We start from the raw sequence: 25,295 nt of genomic DNA, 5'->3' as shown, positions 1-25,295 counted from the left end.
GTGACATTAAAAGCAAAAGTTGGATAATGGTGTAATGAAATTACACTGTAACTAGAAGATTGCTCGGAGATTGCAACCCTCCGCCAAGGCCAACACCCCATCTCACCATGTTAGAGAAGGTTATTTAAAATTCAGTTTCCCCTACTTGTTCAACCCCTACACAAACATTTATGGAAATTGGTTCAGTAGTTTCTCTGTAATCCTGACAGACGGGCAAACTGCAATGAAATCATAACCTCCTCGGCAGAGGTAACAGGCGAAGCAGTTTTCTGTCTCCTGCTGATTTGACGCAGCTCCTGGAGGTGAACTCCTTACCTCACATGGACGACCGTAAAGTTGTTCAGCAACACTTTCCGCGTCTCTTGGGCGCTTTCACTGAGCTCCTCATTTTGAAGGATCTCTCCTACAAACAGTTCACAGTCTGAGGAAACAGAAAACATGGCAATCGTGACGTATATTCACAGGTTTTGGAAACAACATATCCTGAGAGTCCTGAGAACTGCTGTGTGTTAGAGATCTTCATCATTATACAGCAGATGGACACATGAACGATATAACACATTCCAACACAATCACCTTTAAGTTTTCATCACAACTTGTTTTATTTGTCGATATATTTGATAAAACATAAATCCATGAGTCTTAAGATTTGATTCTCATTATCAGGTCAAAAACAAAAGAGCACGTCCTGAACTGTACACATCATTCAAATGAAATCTCACAACACATTCGTAAAGTCTGCAAATTAAGGAAAATATTGTATTTTGAATCTCCCACCTTCTCCTAACATGGGTCAGCTGAACTATCTATTTCTTCTGCGTCTAACGTGACCACCACAATATTTCTGAAGGCAAATTCAAACAAAATATAAATCTACTGGCTGTGTGACCTCTCAAAAGAAAAATCCAAAGACATTACATAGACAAGTGTGTGTAAACAGTTATGTCAACATTTTCTTTCGTGGGCTGTAAACTCATTTTTAGGTCGGAATAAGAGGTGAGACCTGCCCATGACACTGTAGGCAAAATACGTTGGCTCACATCCCTTATCTGATTCAATCCTCTACATGAGCCTGCTGGCAAATGCAAATCCAGAGGCCGCGACGGACCCTCTGACAGAACATGCAAATGTGGCAAATACCACAGCACCATCACGTTAGGAACAGTTTTTATTACAAGTTGAGAAATATAAAGTTTTTTAGTGTTTGATTTTGTTTGCTCAACTTGAAGCAACACTAGGAGTGAACATTTTATCAGCAAGAGATTAAAGAATAAAAACAATGGAAAGAAAATGAGGCTAAACGTTAGGGTTGTTGTTTAGGTACAAACTAGTAGAGCTAGGAACTAACGTGTACATTATAGATTTACTTTTGTTTTGTTGTGACGAGCATATTTTCTCACACTACACTCTCGCACTCTGTAATACCAGGATTTAAAGATCGAACAAACACCATTACAATAAAAACAAAAGGCATTACCGTTCAAAAGTCTCTTAATTTCCGTCGGTAATGTCCCCATCCCCCGTCTTTCACCTGTCCAACTCAAGTAACTTTGGTCTGGAGACTTTTCTGACTGTGCCTATGCAAACCCAGTCTCTATCATAATGTCACAGCTCCAGTAGCAGAAGCAGAATCCTGGCACAGACACATCCACGCTCACTATCACAGCATCAAGCCACCTGTGTCTTCTTGCTCTGAAGCCTGACTTCCGTGCAAGCACCTCGATTTGCACAAAACGGGGTGGAGCAGGAGCAGAGATGGCAACTTCCTGCGCACTCTGGTTTCTCAGAAGAAGGACAGATTTGACTGGCTCTGATAAAAGCCCTGACACAATAACGATGCCGTACAGACGTGGGGGCCATGATCCTGCACACTGGCTTCCTTTAAGCAGCAATAAAGCCCAGAACAACTACCTGATAAGAAAAGAGGTGAAACCGTCTGCAGAAGCAGAACAAGACATTTAAAGAGCATGTAGGCGTCTGTGGTGAATCACAAAAAAGGCAACTGGTGGTAACATGCAGCTCTGGCTGTGTAATCGTGCTTTGACTTGTGTAGACACACATTATCCTTTTTGTATTAAAACCTGCCTCGAGTGTCCTTGAGCAAGAACACAAATCCCCACCAGCTCCAGATTTTTGCTCTGTCACTGATCATTTTGAAGTCAAAGTATTAAAGTCATATTATTTCAAAAATAAATAAAGAAATAAATACTCCTCAACATAATGGGATTACCCCTGACCTGTATATTACATCCCCCAAAATCATGACATCTCACTTTAAAATAAAACGCAGCATCAAGCAGCACAAACACGACTGCAGGAGACGAGCAGCAGGCCAAGAACTACTGACACTTTTGTTTTGGAAAAATCATTTGCCACAGTTTTTACATCAAGTGTATGAGTCAGCTGCAGCTTCAACAACAGGTCAATTAATCAATTAGTCATTCAACAGAAAATTACTTCAACTGATTCATCTTTTCTAGACTCTTTTAAAGCAAAAAGGCCAAGTTTTGATTCTTCCAGCTTCACCAACGTGAGGATTTGATGTTGACACTGGACTTAGTATTTCAAGTACTTGAAGTATAACACCTGAACTGTATATATAAGTGTATTATTTCCAGGAAACGTGTTAAGAGATGGTTTGGGTAATGAATTGGAATTTAGGGGCTCATCACATGAAGCATTACCTGGATTTATTTACCTTTAAAACCCCTGAATTGAGTATCTGTGCAGTAAAGTGTGTTTATGCAGGAGTGACCCAGTTTTGTGGTGAAACTAATTAACAGCCTGTTTGTGGGTTGGAAACAGTTTCAGCATTAAATCACTTCCCAACCCGGTGTCACGCAGCTCGGCTCGTTTGTTCCACTAAATAATGCAGAGTCCGAGCAGCTTAAAGCCGGAAGTCCTCCTTTAAATTCACCGGGAGCAACATGTGGGGATTCGTAATGACAACCACGTGGCTTCTGTCTTTAGCCACCATTTTGTTTGAGGTCACCTGACTCACCTGGAGAAATGGCCCTTCACCTGTAGATCCAACATGGAGCCGCTGGGCCTGTTGGGGGGGGTCGTCAGCCGGCACCAGGAGCTGTTAGCCGGCTAATGACATGTAGCTTCACACGATAAACCTCCATTAAATCTCCTCCAAGTCTTATTTCAACTCGCTTCCACGTGTTGCGCTCACCTGGACCCGTCTATCACCTGGCGCCGCTGATCAGCTAGCTTCATGAGCTAACTGTTTCTGAGTAAGTTCACGTCTCCACCACGTTAACTCGAGTTAAATCTGTTTACTCGGTTTAAGTTTTATTTGATTAAACACGAAACTAAATCCGCCCCCCCCCCCAATGACTACATCACTGTTGTGTTCACGGACTCACTTTTCTTCGTCCACTTAATTGTTGACAAATCATACATCAGACTTCAAGCGATGTTTTTGTTACTATGATGGTAGAAATACGCTGTTAAAATGTTTTAATGTTATTTAACCTGGAGTCTGTGTTTTTCACGACGTTTAAAAACTATCGTGCGTTTTGTTTTGTTAGGTTTTTTTATTTAGTTTATGCTGTTTCCGTTCGCGATGCATTCAAGTACTCGCAATGTCAGTGTCGGTTAATGCAGTTGTAAAATCGGAAATAAGAGTTTAGGCAGAAACAGCGGTCGAGATTCTTTTATTAAATTTGGTTTATTTATTGATTCTATGATTTTTCTATGACTCTGTAAATAATGTGTGAATTGTTTCTTGCAAATTTTATTTTTATTTTACGTTCGATGCGTTGTTTTTACACGACTTTTGTGGAGGCGCTGCATTCATGTACTCGCGATGCCACTGTCGTTCAATGCAGTTGAAAATCGGAAATTAGAGCACACGCAACAACAAAATTCGAACTTTATTTAATTTTAATTCAGGGTGTCAATTGCCACGTCTTTTGCAAACAATGAAGGAATCATTAGTTTTTAATTAATGTTTTTTATTTTACATTTGATTACAAGTTGATCTTTGAACAGGCGATGCCTTCAAGTACTCACAGTGTGCCACAAAGATAATGACGTTGTAAAATGGTTAATCACAGTTCTATAACATAAAATGTTAATTCAAAATCTGTATTTTATTTTATTCCATTTTACTCTACGTATGTTTTTGCAGCATTTTATTTTTAGATGTGAAATTGTAAATCAAAGATCTTGTGTGTTTCAGTGATGTTTCACTGCAAGTATTTACACAGTGAAAACCTTTTTATGCTGAAATCCATTGAGGTAAAGCTGCCTTGTGTTTAAACATAAGAAAATGAAGATCAGCAGGGATCCAGTTGATGTTTCAGCCCGGTCGCACCACAATAAACTACACGTGGCATCAGATTTCTAAATGGTTGAACATTATCCTCACCCTGAATAGCACATCTTGTCAAATTAGGTCTGAGAAATTCTCCCTTTCACTGTTTAATTTACAGTATCCACCACTTTGATGGGTCCGTGACTGAAGCTGAGAAACTAATTAGGATATTTCTGACAACAGCGCGGCGAAGCTAAATTGGTCCCTCGCTATATGTGACAGCTCGTGGATGGATGGTTTATATTAGCAGCAGAGGGGGAACAGCGGTGGTTCGGACCCGAGCTTCTACACACACAGCTGACGTGTGCGGACCAGGCAGCGGTGGAGGCAGTAATAGAAGTAGTGGTGGGCCTCTCTATCGCCTTATTGATCCTGTAGTACAGAGACACGACAAGGAAAGTCATCAAATAACCAAAGCTCAATCAGCCACCGCTCACATCGACAGCGTACACCAGATATCAATCAGGACTGGGTTGGACTTGTCCCATGTCTGTCCTGCGTTTTGAAATGTGTAGTGTGTGTATTCAAACTCACAGGATAATTATTTCATATCCCGGGCAACATCACACAGACACACACACGTAATCTGTCATTTCACAGACTCACAATCCTGAGTATTTCAACAGAAATGTGTCTCCGCGCAACATTTTGCTTCATATCTAAGTTGTAATAAAAAAAATAAAAGGCTGTTTGCATCAACCAGCCGCAAAGATCGCGTGTCTTCTCTTATATTTAAGTCCAAAAAGGGATTTTGCTGTTTAGGATTCCTGCTAATATTTATTTTTATTATTGAGTCATCTGTTATTTTGTAGTTTAATCATTTGGTCAGAAACTGTGATAATGTCTCGTTTTGTCCAAACCCTGAGAATTAAATATTATTGTAATGTCACATTTGACAAAGTGGAATCATCATATACTTTTAAAAAAATGATGAAACCATATATTGATTATCAAAATTGCTGCAGCTCTGTTGCATTTTCGATATTAAATACAGCTCAATTTTCCCACACGGGACGTAAACAGCAGTATTGGCAGCAGTTTCCTCTCAGCGCATCATCGTATATTAATAATTTTTCCGTATTTCACGTTGATGACTGTGTCATGATGGTGTCCTTCCCTGTCGCCTCTCTGCAGGAAGCCACGGGGTCAGGGCGAGTTGAATCTCATGTCAGAATTGGCCCCGCGTTGACCTGCGCCTGACTGGCCTCCCAGCAAAAAGCCCCTGTGAAGGTAAGAGGAACTGGGGTCCCCTCCCCTGGAAAAGAGGTTCCCTCCCCTTGACAGCTCCACAGAGCCGCAGCCACCTGCCTGCTGGGCCAGCCCCATATGAAAAGGGAAGCCCTTTGTAATCCGACGGGGATTACACCACCCAACAATGCGCCGCTGAAAGAGCGACAAAAGCCCTGTATCAAACGCCGCTGAGGGGGAGCACGGCTATGATCTCCCACTACTACCAACACTGACTCCTCCGCCACCTCTTCATCTCCCCAAGAGGCGTCCCCCCCCCCCCACCTTTAGCATTCGCTGCCCCTGTCCTCCTCCTGCCCTCTCATCTCTAGGATCTGGCCTTTTATCAGCGCATTCCTTTTCATTTGCAATGCGGTGTGGGGAGGGACAGCGGGTCCCTCTGATCTGCGAGGGGAGAGAGTCAGGAGGAACCTCGGGGCATGAAGGGTGTGTGTTTCGTGTGTGTGTGTGTGTGTATGTGTATGCTGCAAACACACACACACACACACACACACACACACACACATTGCATTCTCAAGATAGGGTAGTCCAAAGGGACAAATAGTGAAGCACCCATGCTTGTCTTTCAGGCTCTTTAGCTTTGTTTTAGAGAAGGATGTGGCACCTTTTGAGTTTTTCCTTTTCAAAACACGAGCACAGGGTCACAAGTTGCAGATCCTTTTATTTCATTTTCCTCTAAACCCCTGGACATTAATCACTCTATAAGAATAGCTGTCACCTTTTCCAAGAGCAAACATCTCAAGTCGGTGCTCATGCAAACATGTCGCAGCGTATTCAAAGCTGTAATGAAGGAAAAAAAGGTGTTTGGCCTGAATCTTAAGGGTCTGTTGTAAATGTTTGTGTCGCTGGAGGAGATAAAAAAAAAAAAAAAGAGCCAGTTTACTTTTCGGATTTCCTCAGAGTCACTGTACTCTCAACCCCCCCCCCCCCCCCCACTGCTCAAACATGCATCAGTGTCGGAGGGAGGTGGCTTCGGTGGCAGCGAGGTAAAAAGTGATGATAGATTGAGGACACAAAAGACGGAGGAGCAAATGTGTTGCGCTAAATCTACAACCTTCACTCACACTGCCTGGTGGTAGGCTGGGTGGGGGGGGGGGGTTACCTCAGCTTGTACTCAAATCAATGTTAGCCCTGAGAGCATTGAATAGAAAATCATTCAAATTGTATTATGTTAGGATATATGAGCCATTTCAAAATATTAATTCAGCATTATTTGAGGTGTCTGTTAAGGGAAGCAGTTACAGCTCGCAGTGCGTGGACTCGACTGAGCGATTACGCGCCTCTATTACATGTGATATATGAATGTGTGAGAGGGAGCTATTTTTCATTACCAAGACATTGTCCCTAGGGGCAGTTGTTAAAGAAGAATCTATGAATTATCCCCCTGAAACAACTGGCCCTTGTCAGGAGTGGAAGGAGAGAGGAGACGGGGGGGAAAGGGAAAGGGAAGCGCTCTCCAGAGTGGTGGGATTCAGCGACTGGAAGGAAGCCAGGAGAACGTGTCTGCCTGAGCTTGTGATCCTGCACGCCGCTGCCGCTCCCTCTGTCCAGTTAATTGGAATACAAAGCAGAGCGGGGTCGATGAGAGAGCGGCGGTGGTGAGGAGGGTGGTGGCGAGAGGGGGGGTCTGCTGTCTGTCTCCAGCAACACTCAACCTTCACTGCTCGCTGGGAATTGACTGGGGAGCCAGCAAGCGAGACCGACACACTGTCACTGGTAAAATGAACTGTCACCTTGCATTTCTCAACCTCCTGGCAGCATCGAATTGGCCGCTTTGAACCATGTGACGTGACACTGATTGAGTTCTGGGTTTTCCCTCCTGGGCTCCGGAGGAAGGAGCTGGTTTAATTTCAAGTGTACAGCCTCTCCATGCAAAGCATCCAGGCAGGGGCTCATCATCATTTGCTTCAAACCTGAAGCCGTTACACCGAACCTTTCATGGGCGCCCTATTCTTCCTCACCACCCCTCATTATTTCATTGTGCTGCTTCGTTACTCTGCCTCTCAGCTGGTCTTGTTTTTCTTACGGCATATAGTCATGGCGGTCTGACAGCCACACGGAGGAGGAAAACTATTAGGTGTAGCCATTTGGATCCTGGAGGCAATCCCGGGGAGTATTAAGACGTTAACCCTGGCCAAGTCACTTGTCTTCCTCAGTTACGGTGCTGATGGAGTGGGGAAAGGATGCAGTCGCAGGAGGGACCCAGGAGGCAGGGGCTTCAGGTCGGCTGCCACTTCCACATCCGGTGGAGCCAGACTAGGTTGGGGGATGGTGGTGAGGAATCTCCCAGGCTGGGCTTGAAAGAGCCTCGGTGCCGTAACAAAGGAGGAAGAGAGTGTGCTGTTCAAAACTATAGGCAGCGTTTCCTACCGAGGCTTCGCTGAACAATAACAGCAGGCGGATAAATTAAATAACAGAGAATTTGCCATGTTTCAAGTCTGTGTTAGAAACATTAGCAAAGGTGGTGACGCGCAATGAATCACTGTTGGGTCAGTGTGATAATTTGTTCTGTTCACACTGATCCTTTTATAATGAACTTTACAAAACAATCTAGAGTCGTAGTTGTGTTTAAAATCATATTCTAGATTTTAAGATTCAGTCTTTTTATTGGAAAATTTGTTAATATCGTTTCACTACAGAAAAGGATTATATACAAAAAGGATTTAACATTAGAGGACATCCATTGATACCTCAGGCTGCAGAAGCTTCATAATAACTAAAGATAAACGCTGGAATACAGTTTTAAAACTCGCATTGAAACCTGACGCTTTTATTTTAAGACATATTTGAAATCTCATTAATAAGGATAAAGTATCAGGATAAAAGTTTGTCACCTTGTTAAAGGTCCAGTGTGTAGAAGTTAGGAGGATGTATTTTAATAGAAATAGAAAATAATAATCAAAATGAGGTTTTAACTAATTTATTATCACCTGAAACTATAGATTGTTGTGATTTTGTTACCTTAAAATGATTCTTCAATTAATCTGCAGATAATCTTAGAAATAATTTTGTTGATAAATCATCAAAAAGTAGTTAAAGGTTCAAGTCAGATTTATTAATTTGGCTCAATATCACAAATCCCAATCATGAGACAACATGACACCTTCTGATCTTAGACCAGACATTAGAATAAGGAAAAAGTCGGCTTATTATTATTATTATTATTATTATTGAGAGCTTTTCTTCCATTAAAGTCCAAAGAGAATCGAAACTATGACAAAGAAAAGCAGAACATCTTCACATTCAAGAAGTTGAAAGAAGCAAATATATTTATTTTTTGCTTAATAACGACTTTTCAGTCATCAAGTTGCTGCTGATTCATTTTTATGTCGACTGACAAATCAATTAGTCGACTCATCGCTGCAGCTGTAATGAGCCGACCTGTTTTTATGATTCCAGTTCTCAGCATTTCTCTGGTCAGACACTGTCCGTCTGACTCCGGCTCGGTGAAGGTCAGTGGACTGTGGAAAAACACCAGCAACAATGATGGAAATTAGTCCGAGACTCAATTGTTCCGTCTTTTATGAAGTCTGATGTATTGTATTTCAGAAATATGATGAAATATTGTGGCTATTTTTGGTGACATGTCTCCCTGACACATCAGCAGCTCCATTTATCTCTGCACCGTGTGATAAATACTGTGGCTGTGTTTGACATCTGCCAGTAGAAATGACTCCTCTGTGGTTTCTCTTAGATGACCGACCCCCCGTTATGCCATGAATACTGTATCTAGTTTGTCTTTGAAGCCCGGGGACCCTGCAGAGTGACATGCGACAGAGGAACTGGTAGAAAACCAAGGAAGTGAGCCTTGCAATAGACTTGTAAAAGAGCCTGCAACAACTGCAAACAGCATGGGGTACAAACAGCACCGGGTTGACCTCAAACAAAGTGCAGGGGGGGGCAGGTCGGGTAAAGATGTGTTAGATATGTGAGGAGAAGGAGCTCGGCTGCTGGATCTATTAATAGTCCTCGTGTGCAGCGAGCTGTTGCAGAGTTTTTTATTATTTGTGTAGGATCCTCCTTCTTGTCCCCTTGTGTTCATTAACCATTTTTTGCTCCTCTCCTCTCCTTGCCCTACATTCTCCCGCAGAAGGAAGCGAGGGCTCCGCCGATCCGAAGGTGAAAAACACCCTCCTCCTCCCCTCCTCCGGCTGAACATCTGTCTCCGTGGCGTTGGCGGCAGCACAGACTCTGACACCTCCAGATGGAGCGCCCGCTGGGAGCGCTGAGGTATTGCCTACAGAGATGGCAGGGATCACACCTCTGGAATGAAGTCCCACACTTGTTTTCTGCACCGTCCCCTTTTTTGTTGTTGGATCTGTCACTATTCAGCGAATCGATTGTCGCCACAGTCCTTGGCCTTGTGACTCATCTGAAGAGGAGGCTTGTGCCTTGTAGAGAAATGTATGACAACAAACCCCTTAGCCCTTTTTCTAATTTACAGTAATGGGCCGTATGGTATTTCAACTGTAACTTCTATTCGTTGGACTGTATTCATTTTTAATATAGTTGTGCGAGAACTGCACACTCATGCAGATATATTTCAAATGGTGGCTGATTTCCATTTCAAAGAAACATGTTTTTCAGAGGCTGGGAACAGTTTTAACTTTGCACAGTTCGCTCAATGGCCTATAACCTTATTACTCTAAATATTAAAAGCAATATACCTGCAAACATCTGAAGTGAGCGAGGCCTGGAGTTCCTCCTCCGCGAGCCACTCTGGTGTCTTGACAGATTGACTCTGCATTCATTCGTGCCTGAACTCTGCGTGAACCTCAGCTTTAGGAAAAAGGACACCAACAGGCCGGTGCTGCTGGGGCAGAAACTTGTGTGTGTGCAAACTTAACACCCAGTGCAAATATTGAAACTGCTGCCCCCTTTAGCATCGGCTGAACCTAGGTGGCCGGGTCCGGCAAACGTTTAGCTGAAGGCGAAACCTGAATGAGCACTGAGACGTTAGATTATCCACTTATCTCCTTGGTTTTCGACAGGGAAAAAAACGTTATTAAAAACAAGTATTTCACTTAAATCATGTAAAATACATGAGGATTTCTGTGTCAGCTGTATCTGAGCAGAATTTGTGTAACAAATCCAGGGTGAGACCTGGCTCCCTGGAGTTTGTTGTCATGTTTAGAGCCCCTGGAGGTATTTGGAGGTGAAGAGGTCACGGAACCACCCCATGTGTTGAGAAAGATTCCTCTTGTCACATTATGCAAGAGGACTTGGGTGAGACTATTAATGGAAGTAAATATAGAAGAAAAAAAAAAAGTTTTTAATGCAATTCATGATTTGAAATAATTTATTTTAGACCTTTTAGAAAAAGCACATTCATGTATCCTCATTTTTTCTTTTTTACAAACACAGCATGTACAATTTTTTTTTTTTCCCTCATTTTTATAAACTTTATTAAGCTTAAATCATCTCAGCAATTGTTGGAAAATACCCTGTAAATAAATAGTGCAAACAATGACACTGAGAACTTCAGTGTTCCAACTCAAAACACAGCATGGGCCTATGAAAGGAAGATTATAAAATACAAGAACGGATGAAAAGACATTTTTAAAAAAAAATTATCTCAGCATTCAGTGTCAAATCAATGTCTCTTTAAGCACAAGTTCTATACACACGAGTCCAAAAGTATGTTCACAGTTCTTTCCTGGAATTGTGCCACTGGGGGGGAAACAGCTCAGGCCTCCACATTCTCCATATATATATATATTTGTTTTAAAGTCTTATAATGGTCCAGAGTCTTTCCCCTTCTCCTTTGGAGAGGAGTCAGGGCCGGGGACTTTCTCCACAGGTGCGGGGGTGTTGTTCACCACGGAGGAGCCGAGTTTCTCCCGTTTCTTCTGCTTCATCCTGCGGTTCTGGAACCAGATTTTCACCTGCGTCTCGTTGAGCTCCAGGCTGGCGGCGACCTCCACCCTCCGTGCCCGCGTCAGGTACTTGTTGAAGTGGAACTCTTTCTCCAGCTCGGTCAGCTGCTTGGTGGTGAAGTTGGTGCGGATCACGTTGTGCTGGCCGGGGAACTCGGACAGGCCCGCTGAGGAGAGAGCATGGATGAGCGTGTGATGGAGGAAAACACATGGAACTCAATGGACTGATGGGTGAGAATGAAAATGTGACCGTGAAGAGAAACAAACGGTGCAAAGAGTTAGAGGCCAAATATTTGTTTGGAGCAATTTTGGTTAATTATATATCAGCTGGACTTTGTCTTTACGCACAGTTTACGCACAGTGTGGCCCTCTGAGATCACATGACCTCCCTAAGCTGCACTTCACTTCTCTAGTTTTTTAATCAGTCCGGGGATAAACAAACCTGTTTTAGGAGGATTCCTCTTCACTTTCATCCAATCGAATGTTTTAGACGTTTCCTCCACATGCTCCAGATCCTTCTCCTTGCTCTGGGGCGGTAACCTTGTGTAAACACTGTCTGTATATTCTTGCTGCCTCTGCTCTCCGTTACCGAAGTGCAGATAGTGGCCGCCCGCTGCCACCCCAGGCCCGCAGCTGTCCCCGGTGTAAGGGGCCATGTTTGTTCCGAGGGGGGAAACCTGCGCGTGGATGAAGTTCCGGTCCTGCTCGGGAGCCAGGCCGTACTGGTGGTGTGCGAACTCCAGAGGCGACCCGTACATGGAGCTCCCCGGCGTGGAGAACTGCAGGTCCAAGTTGACGTGTGTCTGGTGGTGCAGGGGGAGGCTCGGAGTCTGGTGGGCCGCAGACGTCGTGGCGACCAAGCGGCCATCCGGTGCGTAACTATCACTTGTTGCGCACGAGCTGGACGACATGTATCCGTGGTTTAAATTGTGGTATCCGGCCTTGGCACTGAAGATGTTCGCTCCCCGGTTGCACACGGGGTAGTCTAAGTAGGAGTTCATCCTGGAGCCTTTTGTTTGTTCAGAAGTGATAAAGACTGAGCAGTCATTAATCGGTGCTCCCTGTGCCCTAACCTTCTAGGTAGTATGTCAAAGCTGTAAAACTGCCTTCCACCCTCATATCACCTTCCTGACACACCATGTGACCCGCGGAACGCCAATGGCGAAGGACCTAGAGCAGTCTGTCAAGTCTGCAGGCTCCTCCATCACACGGCTCGCATTTACATGACAAATGCTTCAATCAAACGCGCTCATCCATCTGATAAGAACACAAACACCAGGACAAATTTTCCGGCTGCAGCGTTAGAGGGGCGAGGAGTGACAAATTTATGACACAAAGAATAATGACAATATATGTATAACATATATAGGAACGGTAATAATATGCTTGTATTAATAATAACGGCCTGCAGAGAGTAGATGTGCACAGGTCATACAGGAGAATTGTTATTGTCTTTTATAATATAAGAAGAAGAAGAAGTGGCCAAAGAACGAATTAATTTGTTTCATTTAAATGTATTAACCGTTTTAAATGAATGGGCCTTTAAGTTATTAATTGCGTGGATTTATTTGCCCCTTTTCGTTTAATGTACACATCTAAATCTCGCCCTTTTCTATTATCTAAATACAAATTTAGTCAAAATGTGTTTTATCTTATTACCAAACTACAGTATTCCAGTGTTTCAGACCCGAATCCAGACGGACCGTGAATCAGACTGTGTTGTAAGGAGAGAGAGAAGGAGGCAGCGCAGAGGATCCAGTGATCCATCATGGCTCTTTTACAGATTGACAGTTTGTGTGGCCCACTTTGCCCATAAAAGAACAAAGACACATTTAAGAACCATACAGGCCCTTTTCTCTGGCGTCTATCTCTCTTGCTTGAGAGTTAACGACACTCAGACTATAATGTAATATCTTCCCGAACCTATCACGTCCACAGCCATCCGTAAGGGCGCTGTAATTAAGTATAGAGTTAATGTGATGCTGTAGAACTCAAGAGATAATTAAGCTTTAAGAAGAAGAAAAAACGCTGGATTTGCCATTTTACCAGCGTTTTGGCTGAATTACAGTCGACTGGCTCTTAGAGAAATATTTACTCTGGGGAGTCTTTTTTTTATTTATTTATTTTACCTAAAAACAACAGTTAACGTTTTCATTTTAAACCACATGGGGCTGGGTTGTAACGCTCCTGAAGAGGCTCATGCGTAAAAGTTAAACCAACAGTGGATTGACAGGCTGCAGAGGAATAAATACAAATAAATAGAAGCTGAGACTAGTATTTAGATAATTAGTTCAATAAATAAACAATAGAAACTCATGCTTCAAGACGGATCAGTCACGTTTCGCCTCCATAAAGTAAAGAGAAAGTTTCTCGAGGATCTGCTACAGATGAGTCAGTTTGGGAGCCTGCATGATTCTGTCCTGAGAAGAGCAGCAGCTCTGTGGGAAGAAGGAACCGGTCACGTCCACACTTTGGTTTGTTGTGTGCGCGCTGCCGTGCGTGTCGTACTGCACTTCGAATGGCGGACCGTGCGTAAAGCCCAGAGCCGGATATTTGGAGTATTGTGCCGGGTACTGAGGCTGCTGCTGCTGGGACTGGGACTGGAGCGGAGGAGAGGCCGCCTGGTAATCCCCTCCCACATGCACATAACCCAGGCTGGACAGAGTGGGGCTGCCCGGGGCGGAGGGGGAGGACGGGGGAGAGGAGGAGGACGTGGTGGGGGTGAGGCCCTGCTGCCTCTCGTCCTTCTTCTGCTTCATCCTGCGGTTCTGGAACCAGATCTTGATCTGCCTCTCGTGCAGGTTGAGCAGGCTGGCCATCTCCACCCGCCGCGGCCGGCACAGGTAGCGGCTGAAGTGGAACTCCTTCTCCAGCTCCACCAGTTGCGCGCTCGTGTACGCGGTGCGCGTCCGCTTGGAGGCCGGGGTCGCGCCTGGACACTTCTCGTTGACGGTGCAGTCTGTGCAGAAGAGGAAAGAGAGAGAGGGTTGAACTCCAGAATCCACTGGAGACGTTTCTGTTTCATCCCCTTTATCCTCCTTTTATTTGACTTTGATCTTATCTGACTATTTTCAGTCATTTTCTGCTTGAACCTGGTTTTAGTGTCTTTTCCTCCTTTACTGTCAGTTTCCTCCATTTATACTAAACTGTCACGTGCACCTGCTCTAAAATACATCTTAAATGAATAAATAATAATCAGACAGCAGACAAATGAACAACATGACAGAAACAGTGGAAATACAAACAGAGCACATGGGATATTTAACGAGTAAGTTATAGGTTGTAAACTAAACTTGACAGTGGAGGAAGATTTAGAAATCAATCAGAGCTTATTGCACTTTTCATCCAAACGATAAAACACAAAAGCTTCACAGAATAAAAGCAATGAAACAATAAAAAGGGACCAAGATAATTTGTCTTTGGTTATTTTTTTTTTTTTTTAAGTAGCATGTTCTGCCCAAAAATATTTGCTTCTTCAAATCTACATTTTTGTTTTTCTAAATTTTTTTTGTACATCAAAGTTGTAATTTGTAAAAAATCCTATAAAATATTTTAATATATTTCTGCTAATAATAAATAAAGACCAGGCCTTTACAGGGGAGTCACGTTTTCAAATAGAAGCACTTGTGTTTTCTCAAAATAATTACAAAAAACATTTTATAATATTTATTCCATTTCTGGGTTAATTGTTGTTTCTGCTTTTGCAAATATTTCCTCTGCACTCGTTTTGAAAAGTGTTGAACAAATGAATGTTCCTGTTGACTTTACTTTAACTGACCCTCAAACTGAATGTGGATCAGACGGAGCCAGTGTGTATTCGCCTGACTGGATTTAATTAATAGCTTCCGTGACCTTTTGAACCCGACGATGGAAAATATGAGCTAATCTCCTCAATTAACTGTATCCGAGCTCATTAGAGAGCTCATAAATGAAAAGGCCTCATTTGGTAACTGGCCTCCTCCTCTTCCTCCTCCTCCTCCTCTTCCTCCTCTTGGCGTCACACAAACCTGAGGTCCTCCTGCCGTGGGTCTGGTTGTGTCTCGACTCCTTCATCCAGGGGAAAACCTTTTTGCTCATGTTAAACTTTTGGATTTTGGACCTGCGAGCGACCGGGCCGCGGTCTAACGTCTCCAGCTGCCCCCCCACCTGCGGGTGTGCTGCGGCCGCTTGGTGCGCGCATCCGAACCCGCTGCACAGGGTGAAGTCCTGGTGGTGCGGGTGGTGGTGGTGGTGCTGCACGTTGCTTCTCTGCATCGCCATTGAAAGTGCACCGGGGGCCCCCCCCCCAGCCTCCACTTTGACCTTCCGACGCAGCGCTGGCAGCCAAATGTCACATGGCAGGTTTCCAGGGAGCGCGGGGCTGCTGGCCTGAGAGGGTCCAGGGGAAAAGCACACAGAGAATCAGGGAGGAGACGACACGATCCATCTTCTCAACTCAATAGTGTCCTGACGTGAATAGCTGAGCCTCTCCTGAGCAGAGGGGCGACAGGAGAATTAAGAGCCTGGAGCCAATGCACCTCCTGGAAAACATTGTGGATAATCTGGTCAAATCTGCCACCTAGAAAAAATATCATTTTGAATTATTGACCCCTCACAGGATCGTGTTCTTTAGTTGTAACACAAAAAAACACATGATTTCAGATTTTAAAATTATCACTTCAGACTATTGTTCTGATTTTAAATAAAGGATAAACCCTAATGGCAGAAATAAGACATGTGAAATAATAATAATTCTTAAACATCTCAAATGTAAACAGGCCAATTAAAAGGAAAATACATTTAATATTAATAAACAAGTAAAGACCAGATTTATTTCTTCTGTTTTTCATGCAGGGAGTTTCTATAAATGACATCACGGGCCTGTGACTGTGAATAAATGAAAGTCTTTATTCACTAAATGGAAAAAGAATTAAACGTTACAGAAGCTCGTCCATCAAACACAAAATACAACACGGGTCCATTGTGCTGCGCCGCGGCTGCGTTCAGGGCCTGGGCCGAAACAAAATGCGATTAAAAGCTGGAATTGAAGATCGTAATTGAGCTAAATGAAATCCCCTCTTCTGCTAGGAGTGAAGCAGAGAGAGGAGCAGCAGAGGAGAAGTCTGGAGGCACGCAGCTCCCTGAACTCTGGGTGAACCGCGGCTGGAGTCGAGGCTCGTAAATCATAAAGACACACAACCGAGTCCGCGGCACGACACCCCGGCCGCCTTACCTTCCCCGCGCCTCCATTCATCCCGCACACAAACGGTCCTCCCGGAAAACAGGCGCCTCCCTCACCTCCGCGCGGTGGAATGATCCCCGCAGAGGAAGCGGCTCCTCTCCGGCTCCGGGTCGGACGGCGTGACGGGGATGTGGCTTTGGGGGTGAAGCGGAGTGGACAGTGTTTCTGCAGCTCTCACGCCGCCTTGCATAGCGTTTCTGCACGCTCTGTGTGTGTGCATGTGTGTGTGTGGCTGTGTGTGTGCGTGTGGGGCTGTGCGTAAAAAGGAATCCCTTTCTGCTGATCATGCAGGCTCACTTTCATGTTGGTAATGCCCATAGAAAGGAAAATGGCAAATTGATTTCCAACTACATCTTCGTTACAATCTGAGCAGAATGAAAAATCCAACAGCATCGAAGTGACTCACACACTCTGAACCCAGTGGATAGAAACATAAGGCTCGTTTAGAAGCTGCTATTTTTACATTTCACCCAGAAAACACTCAAGTTGCAATTTCCTGCACAATTTGTACCAACAAAGACGTCTCCTGTGTGTGTTTGTGTGTCTGTGTGTGTGTCTGTGTGTAGTAAGGAATCCCTCTCTGTTGATCATGCAGGCTGGTGGGTTTTATATGGTAACGCCCATACAAAGGAGGATATTTACCCCATTTCTGTGCCAAATTGTCTTCAACTACATCATCATAACAATCTGAGCAGATCAAAACCCAACAGAATCAACAGAAGGCTGAACAAGCTGAGATCTTTTGGCACTAAACTCCATTTTAAGTGGATTCAAATAAGGATTATAGTTTGTTTACAAGTCACCTCCTCACATCTGGACCTCACTGGCTGCTATTTTTAAATTTCACCCAGACTCCAGATGCATTTGTTCCCCCTGCTCAGTTATAAGAACACAGACTTCTCGTGTGTGTGTGTGTGCGTGCGTGTGCGTAAAAAGGAATCCATTGGGCAGGCTGAGTGTCATGTATGCTAATAGCCATAGAAAGGAATATTTTACGCATGTGTTTTACGCATTCCTGAGCCAAACTGACTCCAACGACGTCTTCATAACAATCTGAGCAGGATGAAAATCCAACAGCATCGAGGTGACTGAGCAGAGGCTGAGGAAACACAAATACTCTGGAGCTAAACTCTTCAAATAAGGAAAAAACTGCTTGTTCTGAAGTCGCCTCCCTTAAAACTGCTATATACAGCTGCTATTTTTAAATGTCACCCAGAAACACTCCAGTTGCACAGTGACACGAACACACAGATTCTCCTGGAACGTGTCCAGCGCCGAGACAATAAATTCAAACGTCCCCCCAATTCGGACCGATGCCAGAGGTGCCATAAATTACGCAGGCAAAAGAAAGCCGTCAGTATTTGTTTGTACACGCTCGCATACCAAGTGCACTGCGTCTTCTAATTTGCATGAGTGATCAGATGGACGCGTTGGAAAGCAGCTGACGAGGGGACAGGCAGACAGACAGACAGGCAGGAGGACAGACAGGCAGACAGACAGACAGGAGGACAGACAGGCAGACAGGTCAGCAGCAGCGTCCATTTAAAAAAAGTCTCTGTGCACAAGTTGAGATTAAAACATGTTTAAATGTCCCCGTGGGTCGATCGTCGCAGCTTTGATCTCTCGTCCTCACGTCGTGCTCGGTGGCTTTGATTGGCTCTTCAAGGTAATATTTAACTAAGTGGTTAATTCATGCAAATGGTCCCCGTCTTTGATCTGTGAGCCGTGCACCGCTGCCAAAGTCTGAGTGAGTCCCAACGGTGCGAATCCCAAAAGCTGCAGGATGAGCAGAAAGCTGCAGGATCGGGGCTTTTTCCATTTCGTTTAATTTAAAAGGTAAATGTGATTCAAAATGTCTCAGTGGTTTTACATTAAAGGCTGTAATCAGTTTATTAGGAACACATTGTTGAAAGTAATGCAGCAGCTCCACACTGCTCAGTTGTTATTTAACTTAACACTGTAGTTTTAGGATTAATGTTTTTGTTTTGGATGTTTGGATAAGTTGAGTTTTCCTGTTGTCGTGGCTCGTTTACACTCCTACTCTGTAGTTCCAGGGAATTATTGTACTTTTTTTATTTATTTAAAAGATAGTTACTTTAAAAATTAAGATTTGACATCTATACATCAGACTTTAAAGTTGTTAAAATGACGCCTCAGCCAAATCAAAGAGTTAAGTGCCACGTACACTTTGATGCAGCAACAGTACAACACTCACAACGGTTGTTGTTCTGCTCTGACCTGAGTGAATGATGTGAGCACTTCCTCCAGCGCTGCAGCTGTCATGGAGCAAACAACAATTAATAGTGACCTGACTCCCTGAGCTGACGAAGGCCATGAGACGTGGAGTAAAGCTCAGGAACTCTCCAGGATAAGTGGGACTGATTGAGCCAAGAGTGTTTAGTCAAACTCCGTAAACAGTCCAACAGTTTGTGGAGCTGCTGAACAGCATCGATTTAAACTGAGAGGGGTTCGTGTTATTTTGTCCACCTCAGTCAGTGATGTGTGTGTCTGCGTGCAAAAGTTTACTTAGGTAAAAGAATTTAAAAGTGCAGAACATCCTACTTCAGATCAATGTGTTATTGTATCTTAATTATTGTGTATTTAATGTGCAGGAATCACTTAAGTGCAGCACTTATGTAATTTTAACCACCTTACAGCTCGTAAATTTCCGGCATGAATCATTTAAACCTCATCAGAATCTATGTGCTGTTTCTATTTGGTTATGTAGTGGAGTTAAAAAGTAGTAGTTTGCCTCTGAAACGTAGTGAAGTCGATGTATTGATGTAAAAGTACGAGCCCCTCAATCGTATGTCGACGCAGTACATGCAGGATGCACAGGTGTCCCTAATAAACTGGCTACTTGGTGCACATGGGCCATAAATCTCTCTGATTGGCTGTAATGTGCCATAAAAAGTGACGTGTAAATGCAAAGAAAATCAGCATTAAGTGCACGGCCCTAAAAAAGTCTAAACCGTCCCCTGATGTATGAGAGAATATGAGGAGGAGGGGGGGGGGGGGGGGGGGGGGTGTAGATGGACATGATAAGTCAATGGAGACACAGGATAAATATAAACTGTCTGTACATGGTCTGTAGTTGTCAGTCACATATGACAACATCCCTGAGTTGCACTTTATACGTCCCATCACTCCAACGTCATGTGGTCGCCTGTCTCATCTGTGATGGACATGCACAAACACCCCCCCCCTCCTCCTCCTCCTCCACCACCTCCTCATCCCCCCCCCCCCCCCCCCCCCCCCCTCCGTGCACGGCCTGCTGACAAATGCAGCTCTCTGCAACCTCTTGTCAATTAGCTGCAGGAACCACGTGTCTGCAGAGGGGGGGATTTATTGCCCCCGAATCGATGAATAGAGACATTTGAATCAACAATGGCAGCAAGTTCGTTCCCCACAGAGACGCACAAACACACAAATAGAGGAAGTCAGGTGTAAATCTAATAAAAAAAAAATACATAGTTAGAATAAATAAAGAACAATTACTAGATTTCCATCTGAATCAAGATCAGTCAGCCGTGTAAATCCCTTCATAGAGATATTAATAATACACAGTAATGTCAGTTTATTTGTAAACTCACTCATCCTGTGGGAGGAGAATGAATAAAAAAACACATTTTTAGTAAACCCAAAAATATGCCTTCATAGTTGCTGACACTTTTTAGACCTTAACAAACATTTAAAAAGTCATCATAGCTGTTTATAACTATATTATATAACTATATTCTCTATAGCTATATTATAAAGTGTTATGAATGTTTACACACAGGAGGACCTGAGGTTTCTCACCTCCCACATGATTACATCCTCAAATCAAACCCACACCCACTCTGCTCTGCTGTAAAATACATGTTTGATAGACTTACTGTTCTTCTCTTTCCTGTCGTGGTCCCATCTTCTCCTCGGGACCGATTCTCTCCGGCCGCTGCGTTGCAGCAGTTTGACGACGTCCTCCTCACGTTTCCCTGCAAACTCAAACTCCTCCTCGGCCTCGGTGGAGAGGAGACGTGACTAATGACGAGGAGAACAAAGGCCACATTGAGGGGCCTGTCCTGCATCTTTAACAGATGTCATATTCTCCAACAAAAGAGGACACACACTCTCTCTCTCACACACACAGACACACACAGACACACACACACTCTCACTCAAGGGTCAGCTCTAAGAGTGAGAACTTCAGAACTGCTCTTCAAAAAGTATAAACTCTGATATTCTAGTATTTTCTGGACTAGATGAGCGTTTTCCTCCAGGAGAAGTGTCGTCACCTACACACTCCCCAAGACACGAACTTGTGGCTGCTGCTTCATTTACACAAATTCGGATCTACAGGGTTTATATAGATGACAGGACGTCAGACTCAGGCCGGAGGACAGAAGCCAAATGATTCATCTCATAATTAAACATCACAAGTAATAGACACAGGATATTTCTACATTTGCGGTTTAAGGGATGATACCATTTATTTTCTAATAAGTCATCAAGTCCGCTGTTATAGATGTTAATAAGTTATTAGAGGTTATAAGTGATTTAATAAAAGGTTTAATCCACTGACTCGACCATTATAAAGGGGTGTAATCATCAAGGCGGCTGTTATAAATGTTAGTAAGTCATTAATAGTCATTGTCAATGGTTAAGAAGTCACCAAGTCCACCCTTATAAATATTAATAAGTCATTAAAAGTCATAAATAACGTGGTTTAATCCACCAAGTCTTCAATTATAAATGTTAACAGTCCATTAATAGTCATTATAAATGTTAACAAGTAATTCATAAAGGTGTAAAGTTCACCAAGTCATTAAATGTTGTTATAAATTCTAATAAGTCAATTATAAAGTGGTTCGATCCACCTAGTCTGTAGTTATAAATATTAATATGTCATTTAAGGTCTTTATAAATAATTCATTAATAAAGGGGTGAAGTCATCAAGATCATTACAAATATTAGTAAGTAATAGAAAGTTGTTATAAATGGTAATAAGTCATTAATAAAGTAGTTTAATCACCAAGTTTTCCATTATAAATGTTAAGAAGTTCTTAATAAATAGTTAATAAGTGGTTTAATTATAAATTCTGTAGATATGAACATCAACGTGTCATTAAAAGTATTAATGTAAATACGTTATTAACAATTGGCTTAAATCACCAAATCTTCACTTAAAAATTATAAAACATTAATAAGTGATAAAGAAATAACGCCTCAGATTGTGTAACCAGACCAGTCCACAGGAATCTGTACAAACTGTACAACCTAATGTTTTTATAACTAACAAGGATCTATAAAGTTTTATCTAATGATTTATTTATCATCAATAAAAAAACAGCAGCAAAATATCACGTTATATTAATATGGCTGCTCTGTTTCAGCTTTATCACGTCACGTTCAGGGTTTGATTTCTGTTCCAGTTCATGTCTGAAACCATGAACGTGTTCATTTCCCTTTACACTCACATTACGAGCTTATTGAAGTGAAGCAGCTGTCGCAGGAGTAAAGTCAATATGCCGGATATGAGGTTTACGCTTATTGACACCTTTTGATTTTAAATTATTTGTTTTTCATATAACCTCAGTTTCACCTCCTTCAGACTCGCTGTGGAAGAAGTGCTCGGATTCTTTACTTAACAATACGACAACGTAAAACATTGTACATACAAGTATTATCAGATAGGTTTCAAATGTAAAACTACACTGATACACTGGTACTGATATTTAATTCTTTAATACTAATATCAGTGTGTCCGCAGCTTTTCTTCTGTTTAACAGCTTCACACTCAGTTGGGTTCAGTGCTGTGGTTTTTCCCGCCCGAGGGGTCGAGTCCCTGTCGAAGGGTCGTCAGATCAATCTGAGAGGAAAGAAGTGAAAACTCCTCCTGATGCACAGAAACGTTTTCTGTTATCTCCCATTTGTAATCATAGAGGAAAATGTGGGATGGTTTTTACATCACACACATTTAAATGAAAATCTGCAGGAGGTTAGAGGAGAAGTGTTTGTATGAAGGGTCACAGGTGAAAAGGTTGAGAAATAACATGTTAATGAGAAATATTAAGAATAAAAGTAGCTGTAAAGATAATTTCACTGGTGTCAACGGTTATTTCCTTTTGAAATGTGCTGGAGTGGAGCTGTAAAGTAGAATAAAATAGAAATAACCAATTACAAGAAGCTCAAAATGCACTGGAGCTCAGGACTTGGACTCAAGAATAATAAAATGAACTCTGATTATCAGGTTAACGAGTCTTAACCGAACCTGAACCCTGGACCTGGACCCAGACCCTCAGCCCCCTGCACGAGGAGCTGGAGGTTTACTCCTCAGACTCCTGCAGAGATGATGAACTGATGAAGCTACTCTGAGTGACACCATGTTTGTTCCCGTGCTCTTTCTCTGCAGCCATGCGCGCTCCCGACGACGAGACGTGCCCGAGACCAGAGAAACCATCCATCACCCGGCCGGACCGGTCTGAGGCGCCCTCTGCTGGAGGGGCCGCTGCGTCACAGCCAGCGGCGGTGGAGTCACACGCAGATTCCAGATGTTTGGTCTCCACCATGACACCGAACCGCTGACCCCAGAGCAGCGGGAGACCAGGTGACAGTTCTGTTCCATCACCACGGTCACGTTGACCACATCAAATCCAATGTAAGAGGGGGGGGGGACTTTCAAATAATAAAGATTCTCTCATTTTAATTTAGGAGTGAAATAAATACTTTTTCTCTTTCACATTGAATTTTTAGGAATGATATAATAATTTATTATTTGTATTAACTCAGCTGGAAGTGAAGCTGCATCAGAAAATAGTGTTTGAATTTATTCAATTCTTACAATTTAAAGCATTTCAGGTCAAAATGGTGATTTTTGAAGGAGGGTTTTTAATTTGTATTAATTTCTATTTGTTGTAATTCTTGCTCCACTTTACAATGAACTCAGGATTTACTGGAATTAATCTTGTAATAAGAATCAGAGCAGCAGAAAGTAACTGGAGCCAGATTCTGCTCTTTCCACACACGGGTTTCATCCCTGGAATAAAAAACCCACAAACCTTCGAATTTTAAAAATATTTTATAGATTTGAAAAACGTCTTGTTAATTTCCGCGTGCACGACAACACCGAGCGTGTGTGTTTTCTGTGTGTGGTGACGGTGCAGAGTCTGGCAGCAGCAGCCTCCTCCTGACGCATCTGCGGTCTAACGTCGTCTCCTGACCCGGCGATGATCCCCGCCGCCATGAATTATGCATGAGATCCGGGTACAGATTACCTCTATCAATATGCAATACTCATTACGCTGCGTAAATTGCCACTTAATAGTTATGAATATGTGGGAAATGTCTGGGACACATTTAACCCCAACCGCTGCTTTTTAACTTTTTTATATTTGGTAAAGAACCTGGGATTTTTTTTTGGGGGGGGGGGGGAAGGTTTTGGGGAAATGATCGCAGCCTTTAGTTCCCTGAAGATGAAACCCTCGTGTTTGATAAGAGCTGCAGAGGCTGGTGTGTGTCCGTGTGGAGTCAGTGGAGTCAGTGGAGCCGGAGTCCAGCTCGCTGCTGCCCGACACTTCACCTTTGGCCGCTCGGTGACTCGACTCCAGAGAATAAATCACTGCAGCACCGAGTCAAGTTCGAGTCACGGCAGCGACGTGAAGCCTCTTGAAAGAGACGTCAACCCCCACGAGGGGCTTTTTAAAAATACTAGCACACTTTGTTTTTTTTGGGGGGGGGGGAATCAAAGCCGTTTTGTGTGATTTCTTTTACAGTTTTAACTCCTCGATGTTTCCAGCTGATGAACAAGAACAGAAGCTTTAAATACTTTAAATAATACAAAACAAAGAAAGACTCAAATATGTTTTTCTTCCTGCAGGTAAAAAATGTGGAATAAATCTGTTTGGTTTTCAAATCGCAGGAGTGAAAACAGATTTACTTCAAAGTCAAATTTGCTCTAAGAAGAATTTTTTTTTTATTTTAAAAGTTGATATTTTAAAATATAAATGTAAGAAGCCACTCTTTGATTTTATTTTTATTTCTCCAATGGGAACAGTTATATATTTTTTGAAGGTTCAGCCTAAACGGAGTGAATCCGACTGGTCACCAGTTCCTTCCCCAGTCCAGCCTTTCCAGTCCCATCCAGCAGTTAAGCCGTCACTTTCATTCAAGGTTGTGAATTATATAGTACATTGTCTACTCCCCAAAACCATAAAACCAACTTTATGGACCTCACGTGACTTTTCACAGTCTGTAAGTAATATAGGTCTATACAATCTTTGGTAAGCGGGGATTTTTTACCAACTTCAGCTCTGCCTATATACCTGTAAGCCAAAGCTAAGCTCTATTTCTTTTGGGGGGTGCGATTTTTATCACCAATACTTCTCTCGTGCCAAACACGCGTCTCGCTGCGAGGAGGTCACAGGAGGTAAGTTTTTTATTTATTTAATTTATATAAAAGTTTTCCCTGCAGCTCTGGTGCGTGAAACCCAGTTTCCCATGTGTTGTTTTTTTTTAAGGTTAATCATTAATGAGTCTGAATCCAACTTTACGCACGCAGCTCCCTCAGAAACACGCCTGTGTGTGTGTGTGTGTGTGTGTGTGTGCGTGTGTGTGTCTGATCCGGACGCACAACACAGTCGAGACA

General features: G+C 43.0%; 3 protein-coding genes and 1 long non-coding RNA gene across 7 annotated transcripts in view; 1 reads left to right on the top strand and 3 right to left on the bottom strand.

Annotated features, from left to right (window-relative positions):
- Nucleotides 1-1,708, bottom strand: part of skap1 (src kinase associated phosphoprotein 1) — a 29,699-nt gene extending 27,991 nt beyond the window's left edge. For 2 of the 4 annotated variants that reach the window (XM_034571261.1, XM_034571262.1), the window contains exons 1-2: nucleotides 1,478-1,706; nucleotides 316-421 (exon numbers count right to left, since the gene is read on the bottom strand). In XM_034571261.1, coding sequence (XP_034427152.1) covers nucleotides 316-421; nucleotides 1,478-1,517 — 146 coding nt within the window. In that variant the 5' untranslated portion in view covers nucleotides 1,518-1,706. Of the gene's footprint in view, nucleotides 1-315; nucleotides 422-1,477 lie in introns of all 4 variants that reach the window. The other 2 variants (XR_004612226.1, XM_034571260.1) reach the window with 2 other exon arrangements.
- Nucleotides 1,709-2,986: 1,278 nt separating this feature from the next.
- LOC117752894 lies at nucleotides 2,987-5,797 on the top strand. The gene is made up of 3 exons (XR_004612161.1): nucleotides 2,987-3,239; nucleotides 4,443-4,666; nucleotides 5,459-5,797. It is a non-coding gene; the product is annotated as an uncharacterized LOC117752894 (long non-coding RNA).
- A 5,056-nt stretch (nucleotides 5,798-10,853) lies between these two features.
- On the bottom strand, nucleotides 10,854-12,908 carry hoxb1b (homeobox B1b). The gene is made up of 2 exons (XM_034570616.1): nucleotides 11,891-12,908; nucleotides 10,854-11,615 (listed from the first exon to the last, which is right to left on the bottom strand). Exons 1-2 carry the CDS (start codon nucleotides 12,447-12,449, stop codon nucleotides 11,305-11,307), a joined length of 870 nt encoding a protein of 289 aa, XP_034426507.1. The 5' UTR covers nucleotides 12,450-12,908; the 3' UTR covers nucleotides 10,854-11,304.
- Nucleotides 12,909-13,130: 222 nt separating this feature from the next.
- On the bottom strand, nucleotides 13,131-20,665 carry LOC117752892 (homeobox protein Hox-B3-like). Its single transcript, XM_034570617.1, has 3 exons — nucleotides 20,548-20,665; nucleotides 15,456-15,816; nucleotides 13,131-14,407 (listed from the first exon to the last, which is right to left on the bottom strand). The coding sequence occupies exons 2-3, from the start codon at nucleotides 15,706-15,708 to the stop codon at nucleotides 13,830-13,832; spliced, it is 831 nt and encodes a 276-aa protein (XP_034426508.1). The 5' UTR covers nucleotides 15,709-15,816; nucleotides 20,548-20,665; the 3' UTR covers nucleotides 13,131-13,829.
- Between the last annotated feature and the right edge of the window lie 4,630 nt (nucleotides 20,666-25,295).

This window comes from Hippoglossus hippoglossus, chromosome 19, assembly GCF_009819705.1.
Source record: "Hippoglossus hippoglossus isolate fHipHip1 chromosome 19, fHipHip1.pri, whole genome shotgun sequence".
NCBI lineage: Eukaryota > Metazoa > Chordata > Actinopteri > Pleuronectiformes > Pleuronectidae > Hippoglossus > Hippoglossus hippoglossus.
This window is presented reverse-complemented; position numbering and strand designations above follow the sequence as displayed.